Source organism: Anser brachyrhynchus, assembly GCF_964034855.1.
Source record: "Anser brachyrhynchus genome assembly, chromosome: 3".
In the NCBI taxonomy this organism is placed as follows: Eukaryota; Metazoa; Chordata; class Aves; order Anseriformes; family Anatidae; genus Anser; species Anser brachyrhynchus.
The window spans coordinates 7,619,084-7,636,609 of record NC_137696.1 but is presented as its reverse complement, the minus strand read 5'-3'; the positions used below and the strand labels follow the sequence as shown (position 1 = coordinate 7,636,609).

The following is a 17,526-nucleotide window of genomic DNA, read 5'->3' as shown; positions in this document are numbered from 1 at the left end:
AGTTTTCAAATATTCACAGTCTGAAAACTAGTGTGCTTTGTGTTTCACCAACGTGTCTGCATATCATGTCTCACCTAAACAGGGGCAGTTTTGGGGTCTTCCAGCTGTTGGCCACAGAAGGTGATGTGCAATGAGAGCGTGCACACACGGTGTGCCACATATGCACTGTCCCCTCTTCAAAACCACACGCAGGCAACCCCCCCATTCAGAAATTTAAGCCAAAATCTCATTGTCCAGCCTCCGGGGAGCAGCGCTGACCAAGGATTGACTCTAATCCAAGCGATTAAGGCAGTGAACAAACTCTCCTGCTGCTTGTAAAAGCTCTCCCCAGAAGAAGCTGCATTCATTGTAAAGCTAACAACAATGCAGGGTATCTTCAAAGACTGACGAGTGGTCACACACGAAGGAAGAATACTTGTGCAAGGGTTTGTGCCTGGGGCTCCCACCCCAGCAGGACCACGTGGCCCCAGTGGTCCAGCTGAAATGGAAAATCAATATGCAAAAAAACAGACAGAGGGGCTTTTTCGCATTAATTTCTGGTTTTGCAACAGGAGGCCAAAGATGAGAGTGCCCACTGCTTCAGCTGGAGCCTGAGGTCCAACAGGAACATTTCCCAGGGGGGAGATTCTCCCTTCCCTCCAGGACAGGCAGCTAACACTACAGTCCTAGACGCCTACAGAGATGCTTGTTCAGCAAGCTGTGTACATACACTAGTAACTTCAAGCAGCTGAGTGAACTCATATAAGTTCTTGCCATATGGAAGTACAAGTGTCTAGCTTTGCAAGTCTGATACACTCCTGTTGCTCTAGATTTACCTACAATTTCCTCTACTGACAAGCACGTCCACAACACAAAGCCAGATATGCCAATGAAAGAGCAGTAGATTGGCTTAAACCTCAGGAATAAAGAAGTCTCGTCTTGGGAGCTCTCTCTGGAGTTTGTTGGATTTGGGAACAATTTCAGCTCCCGTTTCTGAGCTGCTCTCCAGGGCCAGCAGAGCCAGAGTTACTATGGCTAGAACATCCTGCTGCTCGTGGCAAGAAAAGGGAAGAAGCAACCGCTGCAATGCTGACCAGAAGTGAAAGAGCCTCAAAGCCACCGGAGCTGCTACCTGCACCAATTCACATAGTGTTTCTCTTCAACATCCCTGTTTGCTGGGAAAGCTAACAAAACTCAAACAGCTGAAGGAAAAAGCGAAAGCAAAGGCAATGGGTCAAATTGGAGTCTGTAATAACAGAAAACGGCAATTACAACAACATTGAATTTGCCACACTAGCCTACATTTAAGGTTATGTCATAGTTCCCATTAGGATCCTCCCAGTACTTTTGTTCCAATGGATTTAAAATTAAACCACAAAAAATTGCTTCTGCTCCATGTTTGCCCTCTGCTCACAGGTAAGACTGCTTTCATGCCTCTAAAACTGACATCAATTTTAAGCTTTTGTTAATTTATTTATAAGAGACACGAAAACCAACAACAGAAGTTGAAGCAAAGTGAGTTTGCATCAGGACGCACGAATTCTGATTAGCTTTTCTAAAATGAAATTTTCCAAACTGGTAGATTTTAAAGACAAATATTAAAGCCGTATGAACCTGCTTGTATCTTGGGATGGGATTGGGAGCATCCATAAAAACCCCAAAGACGACTTATTCAAACTTCTGCTTGCAAGCACTGCTTTGCGATTTAGGTAAACACATTTTGGACACTGATTTCAGATACTTTAATGTCTGTCTGACCCCAAACTTTGCTCCTTACAGGGCACCGCTCCTGCCCTCCAAAAATGAATTTTCGCTCAGAGGTCTCCACCAGGACGCATGAGGTACTTCTGAGCTCCTATATTCCCCCCCGAGAAATTTTCCCTGAGGCCAAATTTCCACATAGTATAACTTTTGCCTGTATTAGTTACACCAGAGAAGAACTTAGTTCTTTTGATTAAAATCAATCACTTTTCTTCAGTTTGGGACGTTTCTGTTTAAGTCTTTTCTCACCTTCTGTTTCCCTATTTGAGCGTTAGCACTGGTTGTTTTTGACTTTGTTCCCTGCCTTGTCTTTTAACTTCGTTTCCTGTTTACCGCAAATGATACTGTATGTCACTTTTGCTGACAAAACTGAAATCCTGACTAGTTCACCTTTAAAACTGACCATCACAAAGGTCACTGTCCCCCCATGCAGCAGTGCTGCGAAGCCTGCTTGTGCAGTGCTTTGAAGGTGACCTGCCCCACACAAATACTTACTAATTTCTATTTAAGTCTTGTTGTAGATGTGACTGCTCGGAACAGTGGTCAGTAATCTTTCAGCACGTGGCAGCTCATGCCTTCACAGCACCCATGAGGCCAGGCTACCAGAGAAGATGCTGTGGATGAGCGCACTAGCCCCTGGTCCTGCAGGTTGGTTCCCCATCCCTTTTGACACACTGCTGTGGGATCCACTTCCTTGGAGGACCTAACCTCCAGTGCAAACTTTCAGAGGTCCCTCCAAGCCCAGACAATACCCCTCGGGAGAACCAAGCTCACAGGCAAAATGGGATTTCAGAGTTATCCTCAGCAGTGAAAACCTGCCCAGTTCCCTGTGGAACTGATGGCAGCACAGATTCAGAGCGTGTACCTTTTAGGAAAGTCTTAGAGTTGTCTTTCCCTTTTGCTACACATTCCTTTGTGCCTTTTTTTTTAATCTATAATTTATTAAAAATGTCACTTGATAGGGCTTTTGCTATGCCTAGCTGGAACTTCTTCTAAAGCACTTCTCAGTTGGCTCTGTAAAACTCCCCTTTGATTACCATGTGATTAGTTTGTTCAGCTGATGGCCTTTCTTCTCCAAGGTACTCATTGTGTCTCCTGCCTCCTATGCAGTTCTTAAGAATTTAAATGAGCCATTTTATTTCTTCCTACAAGTGAAGATCGACAAACCCAGCCCCACCCTTCTGCTTTCACTTTTAGTGTGCCTAATAAAAAGTAGTGTGAGGGCTGGGTGTTTTTTGTTGTGTTTTTTTTTTTCCAGGGGTCGTGGCTAATGGAGAATGTTATGTTGTTTCTGACATTGTTTGTTGCACCTCCCACAAGACTGCATGCTCCTAAGGATTGAAAGAGTGTGGCATAAATGTCAGGGAAATGCCTCTGCTATGTCAGGTCTAATTAGATGTTTGTACTTGTGGGACAGACACCTCTGCCATAAAATTCAAACCTCAGTCTCACTTAGTGCATACTTGCAGAAATTTATGAGGAGAAGGCATCACAAACGCACGCAGACCTATCCAGATAACCCTTTCCTATGGTTTACCTGAGACACCATGCCAAGTCTGATGCAATTTCTTACGGCCAGTTAGTTCAGCCTCCCACAGTACCTACTTCCATCCCTGCTTCTGCATCCAGAGGCTTCCAACACATGAAATACAGGCACCTTCCTATGCTGTGCTTTAGCAAATTGTTTTCCAGAAAGAGAGATAAACCTTGACCTGAAGCTTAAGTCACCAACAAACTAAAAACCAGTGAACACGGCTAGTTGGTTGAAATCTGTGCCAAGGGTCCCCAGGTCTTGAGGCTCCCATCCTGCTGTGCAGACCCGACCCACCAGCTGCCCATCTAACAACCATCCCTACAAACTACGTGCCTACAAAAGGGGAACTTGAGGCTTACCATGGGGTGCACCTCCGCTGCCTTTCCTTCTCCAGGAACGCTTTCCCTTCAGCATGGGGATTTTCCTCCACATTGCAGGCTTAGGTGGATGCAGGCAGCCCAAGGGTTACCTCTTGATCTCAAACCTCTTCTGCAGATTTGCCAGGCTCATCCCAGGTCCTCCGAAGTTTATAGCACTCCTTGACTGACGCATCTGACACCAATGGGAATTTAAGTGGACTGTAGATAGAGCAACTGCATAAATCTCCTTCGGGTCTGAACCCGTCAGGTAAGAGGCAAGACATCTTGCCCAAATGCTGCAGCCAGCTCCGCTGCTAGGGCAGCTCTAGGGCAGCCGTGGAGTACAGCCCACGGACAAGAAAGTCCTCACAAGAGTGCTCCCACGTGGCATCCTAGGAGCCTCACCAGGATGCATTAATGCTCTACAGCACAGGCCTTGCTGGGTGCCTCCTGCTGTGATTTAGCTGCCCTGGGCCCCACTACTCAAACATCTGAAAATCTTCTTAAGGACAAAAAGAGCAAGAAGCATGCATACATGTGCTCATGTGTGCGTACATGTGTATGTAGAAGAAATAGGGGGGTGAGCTGGAAAAGAAAATAAATGAACTCTCAGGGGAAAAAAAAAGTCTCATCTTGTCCAAGTTTTAACTTCCCCTCCTTTGTCCACCCAAATCTGAGAGAGCAGCTCCCTCTGTGGGTTTTCCTTCTCGGCTGTTTGTTTGCTCGCTGAGGGTGTATCTAGGGAAGTGGAGAGGGTACCTGGCTCGCGCCAGGGATCGCTCCTCGGGGCTTCCTCACAAGCAGAGAGGAAGCTGAAGAGCACCACCACCCACCATCCAAAAGTCAAAAAGGTTCATGCGCCTCTGCCCCTCAGCTGAGAATAAAATCCACCAAATCCTGTGTACTTTCTGGATCCTTATTTGTACAGGTAGTTCATACGGCAACACGCAAATGCCCATGTGAGTGAGAGACTGAGCTCCCCGTGCAAAGAAGGCTCCATGTTGTTAACACAGGGCACTGCAGATTAAACAAGAGCCGGACAAATGGAAGTAAGTGGTAAAACGAACTTTAATACAGCAGCAGAACCACTGCGCTTTCTGCTGCACGTATGTGTTTGTATTTGAATGCGGCTCTCGCCTGGAAGAGATTACAGTTTAGTGAAAGAACTTGTCACCCAGATGATTACACGGAGCAAATTAGCAGCAGTGCAGTATCTTTCTACTGTGCCATGAAGAGCAGATGAATAAAAGTCAAGCATATACATGAAATAAATCTGTCGTAAAAACCCTGGATCAGTAAAAATCCTTTCCTGACCTTTAGGTCAAATTAAAATGGTCAAAGCCCACAGTCCATTAAATAGAAGAATGACTTCTGAGGACATGAGATAGGGAGGGAAGCCTGCCTGTCCCGAGAGCCAGCAGCAGGTCCATGCACCAGTGCCACCTCAGTGAGGAACGTGGAAATCTGGAGCCCCAGCCATGCAATCGGTAAAGACGGTGTGCATATGAAAGATCCCTTGTTCTGTTTCATAAGAGATTTGGTCTTAATCCTGGCATCCTGGCTGGGCTCCAGGGTAATTGCGTGCCACCCACACAAGATGTCCTGTGCTGTTTTGACTGAATGTGCCATTCTTTGCTTCCTGGCCAAAAAAATGAGTCTTGCGCGATACACCTGAAATCCCAAATCTGCTTCCTTTGCCCTACTCCTGCAGGAGGGGTTGTGCACAAACGTGGGCTTTGCAATCACCCTCTATCAGTCCAGCAGCACCAGGGCCCCAGGGCTCACAGCCCAGCTCGCCTCCAGCCCTGCGGGGCACTGCTCTTACTCGCTGTTGGACAACCACTGCTTCGCAGCTGTGTTTCTGCGGCGGTCACAGGCAGCACCGTTCCCAGGTTGAGTGAGATACTTTGGGATCCCTGAATAGGTATGTCAAGGCCATGGGCCAGGATCACTTCTGTGCTTTGAAATTTTTATCCAGAATTCCAGATTCTCCTTCCTGCTCCACTTACTTCGGATTACCAGCCTCCAGACACCGAAATCCCGCAAAGGGCTGAACATTTCCAGGCACAGGCAGCTCTTCCCCTCCCTGCTTTTGGTTGAGAGCACAGACTCTTGCATGTTATTCTAAACTACATGCCATGAAGTGTGCGTGTGTCAAGGGAGGGGCTGGTATTATATTCCCAGCCTAATGCAGGAGGATATACATCCATAGTTCCCCAACAACTGAGACAAGCACATACCCTGGGGGAGTTTGCAATGGATATGAGCAATATTGAGACAAAGAGGTGCATTTGTGGGAGGGTGCCTCACACCGGGGAGAGCTGTCAAAAATGGATATGAGTATTAAAACTACACTCTCATTCCCCCAGATATTTTCTAATGTCAGTGGGGGGAAAGAAGTCTGTTTTCGCAGTCCAAGCAGCATGGGGAAGCCATGCATCGCCCCAGGCTGGGCAGGAGGGCAGATGCCCTGGCCTAGCCCACCCAAAGCGGAGGGCTTTTAATAATGCTTGTTTTGAATGGGTGAGACCAGTTCCAGATGAGCTCCCAGTTTTTACAGAACTAAAATGTTTGCAAAAATATCTTTAATGAACTGAAAATGTTAATTTGAAAGTCTGCTCTGTGGAAAGAGTGAGGCTCGCAGAGGGAAGGAAATGACACACGGTTGTTGACTGGCAGGAGGCTGGTTTCAATCCTGCCTCCGTGAGGCACAGAGAAGCAGAGAGGAGGCCTCAGAGCTGGTCCAAAGCCCCAAGCCAGGCAAGACCTTCCAGAGTGAGCTTTGTCACAGGTCACAAGAAGTGACCCCATCCTCCTCAAAACTCTTTATTTCCAGGCAGAGATACCCCCACCCACCCCCTTCCCCAAATAAAACCAGTCCCTCCCGCCACTCTGAACACTCGCAGCAACCCAAGGAGGTGCTCAGCAGAGGACATCCACATCCCCGCGGCCATGGGGTGGTCCTTCACGCGGAGGGCAGCAGCAGCCAGGTACTGCACAGCCGGATCAAGGATCGGGATGATCCCTAAACCAAAGGCATGCAGCTGCAGCACTTGCTCTCTGTACCCAAACTTTTACTTCTTTCTGCAGCTCTGACCCAGCACACAGGAGCTTTCCATCCCCCGGCCTGCTGAGAAGAAGGGGGGGGAAAAAAAAAAAAAGGCGATTTTCTAACTGAAGGAAAATCCATGCCAAGTCCTACAAGCAGGCTTGGCCATGTGCCAGGAAATGTGTAAATTTTCGTGAGCTTGGGCTATTTTGCCAGAAGTCTGCAATGTGTCTGGACACGACTGGTTCCCCTTTGTCAGCCCCGGCCTGACCAACCAGGAAGTTTGAGAAAGAAAAAAAAAAAAGAGAGAGACAGACAGATAGTTTTTTTCCTGGTAACACAATGACTCTCCTGTGATACCTTTTATTTCTGTACCAGCAACCACGCTGGTCCCACACTTTAGGGCAAGAGGGGAGGGGTATGAGAGCCCTTTAATTCTTCAAAAACCAATTTTTTGTTGCATGTTTGCTGATAACCTCACCAGTGCTCTCTCAGCTGCATGGTGGTTATTAGTGCAGCTTGTTTCTATAAATACCAGCATTAACTCCTTGTATTCCCCAAGGACCGACTTAGAAAGAAAAGGGGCATTTGTACAACTCTTACTTTTTCTTCTTCTTTAAAAAAAAGGGAAAAACAGCCGAGTTTCATGTAACATGTCGTTAATTGATTTACCCAGATGTCTAAGCAAAGGGCTGGAAACACATACCTCTGCAAAGTGTCAAACCCCTGCCCAGCCAGCAAGCCCTTCCCTCCTGCCTTTGGGCTGGGTGGTGGCGACTGCCTTTATTTAAATTTCAAGCACTTCACACAACTGCAGTAATACAGTGCTTGGTAGCTGCTTAGCAGAATCCCAGTTTTCCTTCCTGCAGACAACCATAAACCAAATCGGAAAGGCAAAACCTCCTCCCAGTTGCACCTGAGACTTTTAACCAGGTGGGGCAAGAACCAGAGCCAGAAGAGAAGTGCGCATGTGAGTGGTTTGAAAGCACAGCTCCATTCCCACACTGTCCCACTGCTCAGCAGGGTTCAGCTCCTCCAAACATCCTTCGGAAACAGGACAGGGATCACTGGGCTAGTAGGCAGGAGACAGTGGGCGTAAGGAGGAAGAAGAGGGGTCTGCCACCACCAGGAAGAGCTCAACCATGGGGAGATGGCTCAGTGCCTCGACTCTGCTCCACCATCCCCCTTGTCTCACCAGCACAGGCCCCTTTCAGCACGAGTAACCTTCACGTCCATCTCACAGCTGGAGGACACACCTGCAGAGGCGGTCAAGTGTGGACAGGGGAAGTTTAAGAGTGAAATTGCTGCTGTTTCTCACCCTGCGCTCTTTAAAACGGCAGAAGCCATCGCCCTAGCGAGACTGCCAACTACAAAGGTCCGTATCACCCAAGCAGAAAGTGTGAGAAGCTCTCATCAGTGCACAAATCCCACCTCTAGCCTGGTGGCACCAGGTCTAAACCAGAGGGTTTCAGCCTCGGTGCCCATGACTAACGCTACAAGGATGAAGAAAGCTCCTGCTCCTGGCAGCTCGTGTTCAGCCAAAGCAGCACTGGGCTCAAACTCTTCCAAACACTTCCAGAAGAAAAATCCTCTTAAAATAAGTGCTCAAAGATATCCTAGAAGTTTAGTTCCAATGATTTAGGTATCCACTTAGCTTCCCCACCAACCAACAGAGGACTTGATCAAACAGGAAAGAAAAGGAGACTCAGGAAAGACACTCACTGTGTAGCTCACGTTTAACTTCAAGTAAATTGATATCCACATATATTTTTTAATATATATATATAGGAGGCTTTCCAGATATGTAAGTGAGCCAAGAAGCACGTTCAAGACGGGCCAAAGGATGCAGAAAAAGAAAGATGTCTGGGTGAATAGATTAAAAGAAAACAATGGTACTAGTAGAGACTGTTTTGAAATCTTTTAAAAAAAAATGTGGCTCCCAAGAGTGAGGCAGTGCATTCAAGGGATTGAGTGGTACTGTTGGCATCAAACAGGAAGCCCGAATATTCACAGGAATGAGATGCCCTTGAGCAAGTTTTCATGTGAAAAGGATAGAAATTGCTTATTTTTCCAGTAGCAAGTACGCTTGTCATTTCTTTCCACCAGTCCTCCCTTAATGCACACACTGTGTCTAGTCAATGAAATTAACCCCCACCCTCATTAAATCCATCTTTCCCTTACACGCCTGTTCCACCTCGGTCCAAGCAGTCAGACCACAGAGACCTTCTCAGCATTGGAGACTTTTTCCAACTCCTGCAAACCGCTACTGCCAGAAAACTGTGATTATTCCACTTACCCAAATATCGCTCCAATTACTAAAGCTGGAAAGAAGCAAGATTACCCCAAATCATCCTGGCTAAGAGTCTGCAATGCAACAGATGCAGGAAACCTGGGAACAGCAGCTTTCCAGCCACATTGATGGGCTATAGCTATTCCATTTCATGGCACCAATCCATTCATTTCCCCTTGATCCAGGGCACTGCCAGGCATTACTATTAGGTGACAGATGCTGCTCTTTAATGGCTGAGTAAAGCCTCAGGTATACACAAAGGCTTAGTTTTAAACAAGAATTAAAGTGTTTGTGCATATGCTTCTGCGGGAGAGACTTGGGGGATTTGCTGATGTACTTGGATGTACAGCTCAAACAATGCTGTCAGTTTTAGAAAGTATAAAAGCGGCTGGATCAGGAAATCAAAGAAAGCTTGTAAAAATATAATTTCTGAAGCAACATCTCTTAACATAACCTAGCAGGCACAGGTCAGTCCCACCCAAATTGCTCATCTCTTAGGGAAAAAAAAAAAACAACTTAGAAACAGCTGCATATAACAGCACATAATCAAACCAATGGTGTGTCCCAACAGATCAAACCCCACATACAGCCAGGAAGCACCGAAGGGCCTTTCAGCCAACACGTCCTGCCTTATGCTGCTGTCCCAGCAAAGTGAGGTCACCAGTACAGGGCACTCAGATTCCTAGGTCAAAGCCAGCAGTTCATACTCCATCCAGGCATCAGTCAGTCACACAATGTTACGTGAGGGAGCACATACAGATGCTTAAGATTCCCCATCAAAACCACCCACATTTTTCCACCAGCAGGCTTTGGTTCATCTCTAAGTTTTTTTTGTACTGAATAGATTTTCCTTTTTTAAAGGTTCTTCCTTTTCGAAGCACCAAGTCTTCACTTTCCCTGGAAGGCCTTGGTTTTCATTCACAAAGAAACAAGCACTTAAAAGCAGAAGAGACCCTGCCACAACCTAAACCATATCAACTGGAGAACTGGATCATCCAGAGGGTCCCACTAGATCTGTCCTTCAGGTGAATCAGCCTCTGCATTTTCCTCTTCACAAGTGAATTTTCTGACTAGTGCCAGCTTCCCTCCATATCTCATCATGTCCCACCATGAGCAACTCCTGTTATGCACGCAGTGGCTCAGTAAAACCAGAACTCCGGTGAATCACAGAAGAGAGAAAAGGGAAGGTTGGTGTTATGAAAAAAAAAAAAAAATCAGACTTCACTGTCAGATTTTATTTCAGCCCCCCAAAAGTCAACAATTTCCATGTAAAATTTTTAACTGAAGTATTTCTTCCCTCACTTTTGCAAGCGTTTTTCCCTACAGGAGGGGGGAAATTTATCCCAACTCCAGCACTGCACTCTCTGCCCACAACCAGCCTTTCTGGTTGCTTCCTTAGGCTGGTTTGAATCAAAGCTACCATTCATCCACGACCCACTCCTACACGAGACCTGGGCACACTGATCCACCATATACTCGTAGGAAAGGGACATAAAAATAAAGCAGATGCTATTAGCATTCAGAGCACACATCCACTTGCTAACCCCCCTTTCATAGCCTTGTGTATGCCTTGAATCAGAGGGCTAACAAGACAGAATGCTATGAATAAACTCGGTATGAATAAAGTATGAATTCTCTGTATGAATAAGGTCTTGGAGTAAGTGTTCAAAAACCCAGTGCCACCCTGAAGACTCCCAATACAGAGAGGAATAAAGGCGGAACAAGAGTGGCCCAGCGGTGCATCAGCCACAGCTTGCAGTCTGGCAGGCCCAAGACGATGAGCTGCGATTGCCCTGCCCAGCTCAGACACATGCATAGGCTGAGGGAGGAGGCTGCCCCAGTGCTCTTCATCCTCAAACAGCACCCTGGGCTGGTGCAGCCACCAGAAGGGAGCTGCTCAGCATGGAGAGATGAACAGCCAGCCCTGGGATCCTGCACTGAGCAAGTGCTTTCAGTGTGCCACTAAGTGAGAACCTGAAAATGGAGATGGTGATGCCACCTGAATGATTCCCTCCCACTCCTCTGCTTCATCCGACCACAATTCGGAGTGATTGCATGCACCGCGCTGCATGGCACCTACATTTCCTGCCAAAAATATGGTGCTTAAGATGGGAAGAACGTTTCATGTGCCACACTTACGTCCAGATTCACCAACAGATGCAAGACTCACAGGCACAAGGGAAGCCATGGGAGGAGCACGAGAGCAGCAGGATGAGAGCGAGCTTTCCCCTTGCAGCTAATACCTGCCTGCTCCACAGACAGACATGAGGAAAGGACTGTGGGCCAGCTGGTCTCAGTCATGCTACAATGGAAATCCAGTGTATCCTCCTCCAAGTCCTCCTTGGGTAAAGGTCATCAGTGTCAGCGTCCCCCTTTGTGAAAGCCTGATAGTCAGCTCAATAATGAACCCCTGCTCATGTGACTGTGGCAGTACCTCTTTATTAATGCCCACAGACAACAATAATCAAATATTCGCATGGTAGAAAAAACACACAAGCCATGCTGATGGTTAACTGGCCTCCCATTTCCAGCTCACCTACTAAAACCTTAATAATAAGTCTGACCTACATGAAATATTCAAATTCTGTGCATCTCAATAATTCTTTATATGACATACCTAAATCCCTTTGTGGTTCTCCACAAGCCATTATACTCTGTATTGCTATTTGTAAACTCCTTCTACTTCAGTACTATAGCAAACAGCCTTCCCACCCCACCCCCCACTTAGACAGTATTATTTACAATTACTGAAAATAAATATGAAATGCCCTGTGCCTTTGGCTCTGTTAGCATTCTCCTTGACTCTCACCTTCTCCCAAGGCCAGAAATTCTGGAGCCATCCTTGACACTCAAGCTTTCTTTCCCTCTCCTGCCTCCCAGGTCCATAAATCTGCCTGTCACCACCTCCAGATCACTGACAAAGCCCATCCTTACCTTGACCCTGCCTCTGCTGAAATCTCTACCCAGACCATAATTACTTCCTATCTCGACTATAGTAAATTCTTTTCCCCTTTTTCATTTTTATGGTCTAAAACAAACTCTTTAAAGTTTAAGTAATCCATGTTCCTGCAGCCGCACTGCTCCTCTCCCCTTCCCTTCTTCACCCAACCTCCTTCTCCTTCCCAAAGGAAAGGGATCGCAGGAGGTGGAGAGAATACAGCAACACCATCCTTCTCTGGTAGTTTCCAGATCCAATTTGCACCCCACAGACCCAAATCTGGGCTGTTGGGTCCACAGATATGTCCTCCTATGCCTCTTCTTATTAAAAGTACCTATTTGTTACAATGCTTGTCATGAGTTGTCTTAAACCTGGAGTCAGGGGACAAGTTACAGCAGGGTAAGCCAGGAGGTGCATTTGCAGCACAGCAGCTATCCAGCAAGAGACGCACATGAAGTCAGCGCCGCTGGTCCCCACCCACAGCAGGGAAAGAAATGAGCTGCCCCATCTTCCCCACAGGGTAAGAGCTCCTGTACAGGCAGGTATGTGGAGGAAGTGAAAGCAAAATTTAAGCTAAAAATACAAAAATAGAGCGCAAACCCAAAGCTTAGTGTCAAAGCCCAGATTGAGCAAGGATGCCCATCAGCGACCTGCCCTCTGTAGCCAAGAGGCAAGGAACAAGTCCACAGGTACATGGCAAACCATGCCCAAAGAGCATCTGAGGATCAATGGACACGGTGTAAAAGCACACAAGATACACATGTACAGAAACCAAGAGCAAAACAAATTTCAGGTCAGAAGGTCTCCAGGAGAAACATGAAATGAGCCCAAGTGATTTTGCAGGTCAACTCAACGAGGACGTTGAATGAGGACAGACCAGGTGACATCCTGGTGCACTTGTTGGGGGATTGGGGACTGTCACTGTCAGCAGTGCTTTGCCAGGGCCAGATCTGCTCCCCGTCTTTCGGGGAATACAAAAGTGATTAATTGCTTGCAGAGGAATTGATCTAGCCCCCCTTTTATGAAAAATGCAAGGATTTCCATATCTTTGGGAAGGGCCACCTGGAGAAGTTTAAATTTAGAGGACCTGAGGTAATTGCATTTCTCTGTCTTTTCTGGCATTTTTAGATGCTGATTAATGTAGAGTCCCGGCTGCCTGGACAGCCTGGGGAAATCAATAACATTAACCCTTTGCAAATGCTTACATTTATGTAAACAATGATGTGGCACGTATGGCACGTTGGGTTTTCTCCCTCGTCCTTGCACCAGCAGGAAAGTTGGCGGTGGCTGCCGGGTGCCACCTCCTCACCAGAGAGGAGCTGCTCCTCTTGCAGCACTGAGACCACGCAAGGCAGGGGGAACCCCCAACGGCCCAGCAAACGCACACATGCATGCCCCTTTCCCATGGCCATCCTGCCGGCCTGCAGGGGTTAAAGGCAGAAGAAAAATAAAATAAAACCCCAGAGCGGCACGCCGTTTTCAGCAGTGCCGTGAGTGACGGCAGTGCCACAACCGCCGGTGGCACAAAGAGGTGCAGTTTGTCCTGCCGCAGCATCTTTCACTCCAGCGGACTCGGCTGCACAGACAAATTGATTTGCAAAGGTTGAGGCTGGCAGCTCAGCCTGCTTTGCATACCGAACGCTCCCCGGCGACACAATAAAAAGTAGCCTGGCAAACAGAGGCACGCAGCGGGAACTGGCCGGTTCAAAGTCCAAAGCCCACACCCCCTCACCCCAGTCTGGTTTGAAAGGTCACTGTGTGTCTGGGAAAATAGTCTCAGGATACGATCCTTTATTAAAGGTCACTATTTTTCAACGGCACTTAACACACACTTGCACACAAATTGAGGCTGAAAAAAAAAAACCTGGGGGCTGCCTCGCATTGTACATTGTGCTCACAAGATTTATGTCTTGTGGTCACCAGCAGTAAACACACACTGCTTCAGTATTAAAGTTCACATTAATCCACAGATTTTTTTCCCCCCCTCTCCTCTTTAAATCAGACTCCGTCTTTGCAAGGCAAACAGTGGCAAGCCAAGACTTTAACTAATCTCTTTTGTTTCTCCCTTGCTGCTATAGTATTACCTTCCCATGTTTTCATATATTTTTGTTTTGGTGACGGCTTCCGTCTTTATGAGCTGCCCAGAGTTTTTGGTCTTTCACACCCTGCCAATGTGGGCTTTTTGTTTTAATCCCAGCATCTCAACAGTTCATCTCCATGCAATAAACCAAATGTACTGTACTCTATGTTGTAGTACAGATATGGAAAGATATTGTTTAACAGAATGAAAAATACAGAGTCTAACAATCATGTGTTACAGACAATAAGAAGTACAGTGATTAAAAGCAGAAAGCTTTTTTTTTTTTTTGGTCAGACATCTATTTTATCTTATCCTTATGCAAATGTTGTTAAAGGCAAAATAGTAATTCCTGTTTCTTCTCCCCACAACGATAAATATTTCCCTCTTCACTCACGGAGCCTTATAAAACCCTGTGCTGAATTAATAGGAAAGCCAGTTTCAGTGAAGACACTAAGAGTTTCTAAATTAATTTGCAAAAGAATTGCAAAAAACAGTGAATTTCAAATAGGATGCTAAGCAAACAATGTTTTGGATTTCCATTTTGCTACATAATAACACCATTTTATAAAGCTTTGCCAACAGTATATTTCCAAGCCATCAAAAGCACATTAATTTTTTCTGATTAAAACAGCTGTGAAAATATACATGTGTAACTGTGAAAAATCCCAGGCTTATTGTAATACCCTAAACAAAACAAAGATGAAAGATTTTTTTTTAAATACAGACTTGCAAAAAGTAAAATATTTAACACCACATGAACTAATTCTGCATGTGTTTCTCTAATATTTTGCCACAAATACTTTAATCCCTTTGTCCATTCATTCCACACTTCTTCAGGATGCGACTTCCTAAGGGTGAGCTCCTTTGTAACATCTCGGGCACCTCTCGGCAGTTATTGATTGGGCTCTCGTTAGAGCCGCTGTACCACAAATACAGAGAGGAGCAGCTCCCGCACAAGGCCTGGAAAAGCACCGGGCAGGGGAAACGAGAGCATGAGGTAGAAGTGAAACTGCTCGAAACCAGGGAGCCAAGCCCGTGGGCTGTTTTGAGAAGAGCGCTTCTCAAAGGTCATTGAGCATGCTGGGCTGGGGCAGCTTGCAGAGCCTTTTGTCACAGGATAGGATTTTATAGACTTTAAAACATATTATATAAAAATTATTATATTAATATATATTATCTGCCAGCCCACTCGTTTCCCCTCCTTCCTCATCCTCTGCCAGACAAGAGCTGGTGAGCTGAGACTCAGCTATTCTCCAGCATATGTCTTCACAAAGTGTTGTTTTTTTCCCCCTCCCCATCACTGAGGTGCTGTTAAACTCAAATTCTCTGGCACCACATATGGGGTGATCTATTATTTTGAAGAGAGTTTATTTTGAATGCAGTGGTGGGATTGAGAGAGGGAGAAAAAAAAAAAAAAAAAAAAACACTGGGAGGGTGACCAATGTAGAGACAAAGCACAGTAGCTGTCAAGCAGCATCTCCAAAATTGCTTTTCTGGCCTCAAGATAGACCCCAAATAATAATAATAATAATAACAATAAATAATAATGTAGAGAAAAGGAGCAAACGAGCACCTTCCTGCACCTGTGCAGCAAGGCTGCAAGCATGAGCAGGACACAGAACCAGGCTGCTGCTGACAGGCTGCTGGTTCAGCCTCAAATAGGAGCCCTGGGACCTGGGGGCTGCAGGTCAGGCAGTAAAGGAGCCAAGTGCTACCTGTTATGATGCACACCCACCCCAGACACAGTTTTTGCCTCTCCCAAGGCAACCACTCCCCTCAACTTTGGTGTGAATAGCACCCAGAGATGTTATGGGGCAGCTGGAGGGGAATAAGGAAAGTGGGGGGGGTCTGGGCTGGTGGCCACCAACCTGCTGCACATTTATGGGCTCATTTATATCTCCAAGTGAAGCTTTTAAGACAGCAAAGGCAAACACCAGGTTCAAGAGGAAGCTGGGGGTTCATATGAGCAGGAGATTTGCTTTTTATCTCCTACAGCTCACACCCCACCGTGCTTTTTGTGGGCATGCCTCCCCTCCCCACCAGCTGTTGAGCACACAGCCTCCCTCCACCCCGACACAAAATGGCTTCCTCAGGTGAGGACAAGATGGCGGCCTCAAGCGAGGGCCACACACAGAAGTACACATGTACTGGGGATTCACACTAAGGAGATGGGCTATCAGGACAGCCACAAATGTGCCTGTCCTCACACAGGGAACAGCTTTTCAGGGCAGCTTTTGAGGGCTCGACTTTGGGCCAACTTGTGTGGGAAGAGGGAGGCCCCTGCAAGGGAGGGCCCTTTCCCACCGCGTGCACCTTCCCGCCATTCCCACAGCAGTTGCAGGTCACAGCTTGTGGTGAAAGGGCTTTTTGCCTTATCCAGCATGGCAGAGTAACGTTTGTTGTTTTTCTTCCCCCTAAACACAAGTTAAATGTTGGCCTTTGTGCACAGGGGCCCTTCTCCTCCCTCCAAAAAATGCTCTTGTGGTAAAGCCACCACACCGCATCACACCTTCCCCAACATCGCCCATTTCCTCACCTGATTAAACGACTGGATCACACACCTGAGGTTGTTGTAACAGCAATAACAACTGCGGCAGCCTTCGGACTGCAGGTTGGAAAGCAGCTCTCAGAGGAATCGCCGAATTTCGCAAGCAGCTTCTGCTCGCCTGCTGAGCGGCCGCGGGGCCAGGCCAGGCAGCCCTCGTGGAGCGGGACAACCCCGTGCCGCCGGCAGGGAGCGGCCCGGCCGTGAGGAGACCGAGGGCCGCCAGCAGGTGTGTGACGCTATAGGGATCACCCAGCCGCAGGGGACAGCCCCAGGTTTTGGAGGACCATTGGTATTTATGTGCTGACTAAAGGAACTGTTGGAGGCAGAGAAAAATAACCGGTTTCAGCTTAAATAGCTTATTAAAATAGCTAGCATCCATGAGCCTCTGTAATGACAGCTCTCTGGTTTCCACCATACCCCTGGTCGTTGGTTTGCCTTGCCAGCATGAGGCCAGTGCCTGCCACCTCTCAGCAAAGTTTGTAGGAAGAATTTTGCTCTTCTGGATATTGAGGCACCACTGAAGGAGCCAGCGTGACCTGCGCATCCACAATCTCATTTTCCTCCCTCCTGCCCAGCCAGGTGCATGTTAAATCAGCACTCATCTCCATCCCAGCCTGTCCCAAAACAAGACTTGCACAGCCACATGTGTTGCATTGCTCACACCATGCATGAGGTTCAAGCTCCCAGCGAAGAAAACTCACCACCACTGAGCAAGCCCAGTTTGTCCCCTTTTTTCCCCGCCCTGCATGAGGAACATCAGGGGATGCAACAAGCTAAGTATCCCTTTAGCTGACCATTGAGTGAAGCCACCCCTGTACGAATCACAGGAGTAACATCAGAAAGGGTTTTTTCCTTAAAACCACTGATACAGCTGGAAAGTCTGAGGGGGTTTCATGGAAGGAAAAGCACACGAACCCCCCATTTTTTTCAAGCCCAGAGCTTCAGTATTTCCACAGAATTTGATTCAGAATGAAACATCATGACAAAC

At 47.0% G+C, this 17,526-nt stretch overlaps 1 protein-coding gene across 3 annotated transcripts in view; it reads right to left on the bottom strand.

The window, feature by feature from the left end:
- The window catches only part of LOC308193335 (uncharacterized protein), a 212,099-nt gene extending 194,841 nt beyond the window's left edge, over positions 1 to 17,258 (bottom strand). The window contains exon 1 of one of the 3 annotated variants that reach the window (XM_080587921.1): positions 16,552 to 17,258. Coding sequence is in view for 1 of the 3 variants with exons in the window: in XM_080587924.1 (XP_080444050.1) it covers positions 3,634 to 3,636 (3 nt within the window). In the remaining 2 variants the exon portion in view is untranslated. Of the gene's footprint in view, positions 1 to 3,633; positions 4,511 to 16,551 lie in introns of those variants that run through there. The other 2 variants (XM_080587919.1, XM_080587924.1) reach the window with 2 other exon arrangements.
- Positions 17,259 to 17,526: the final 268 nt, after the last annotated feature.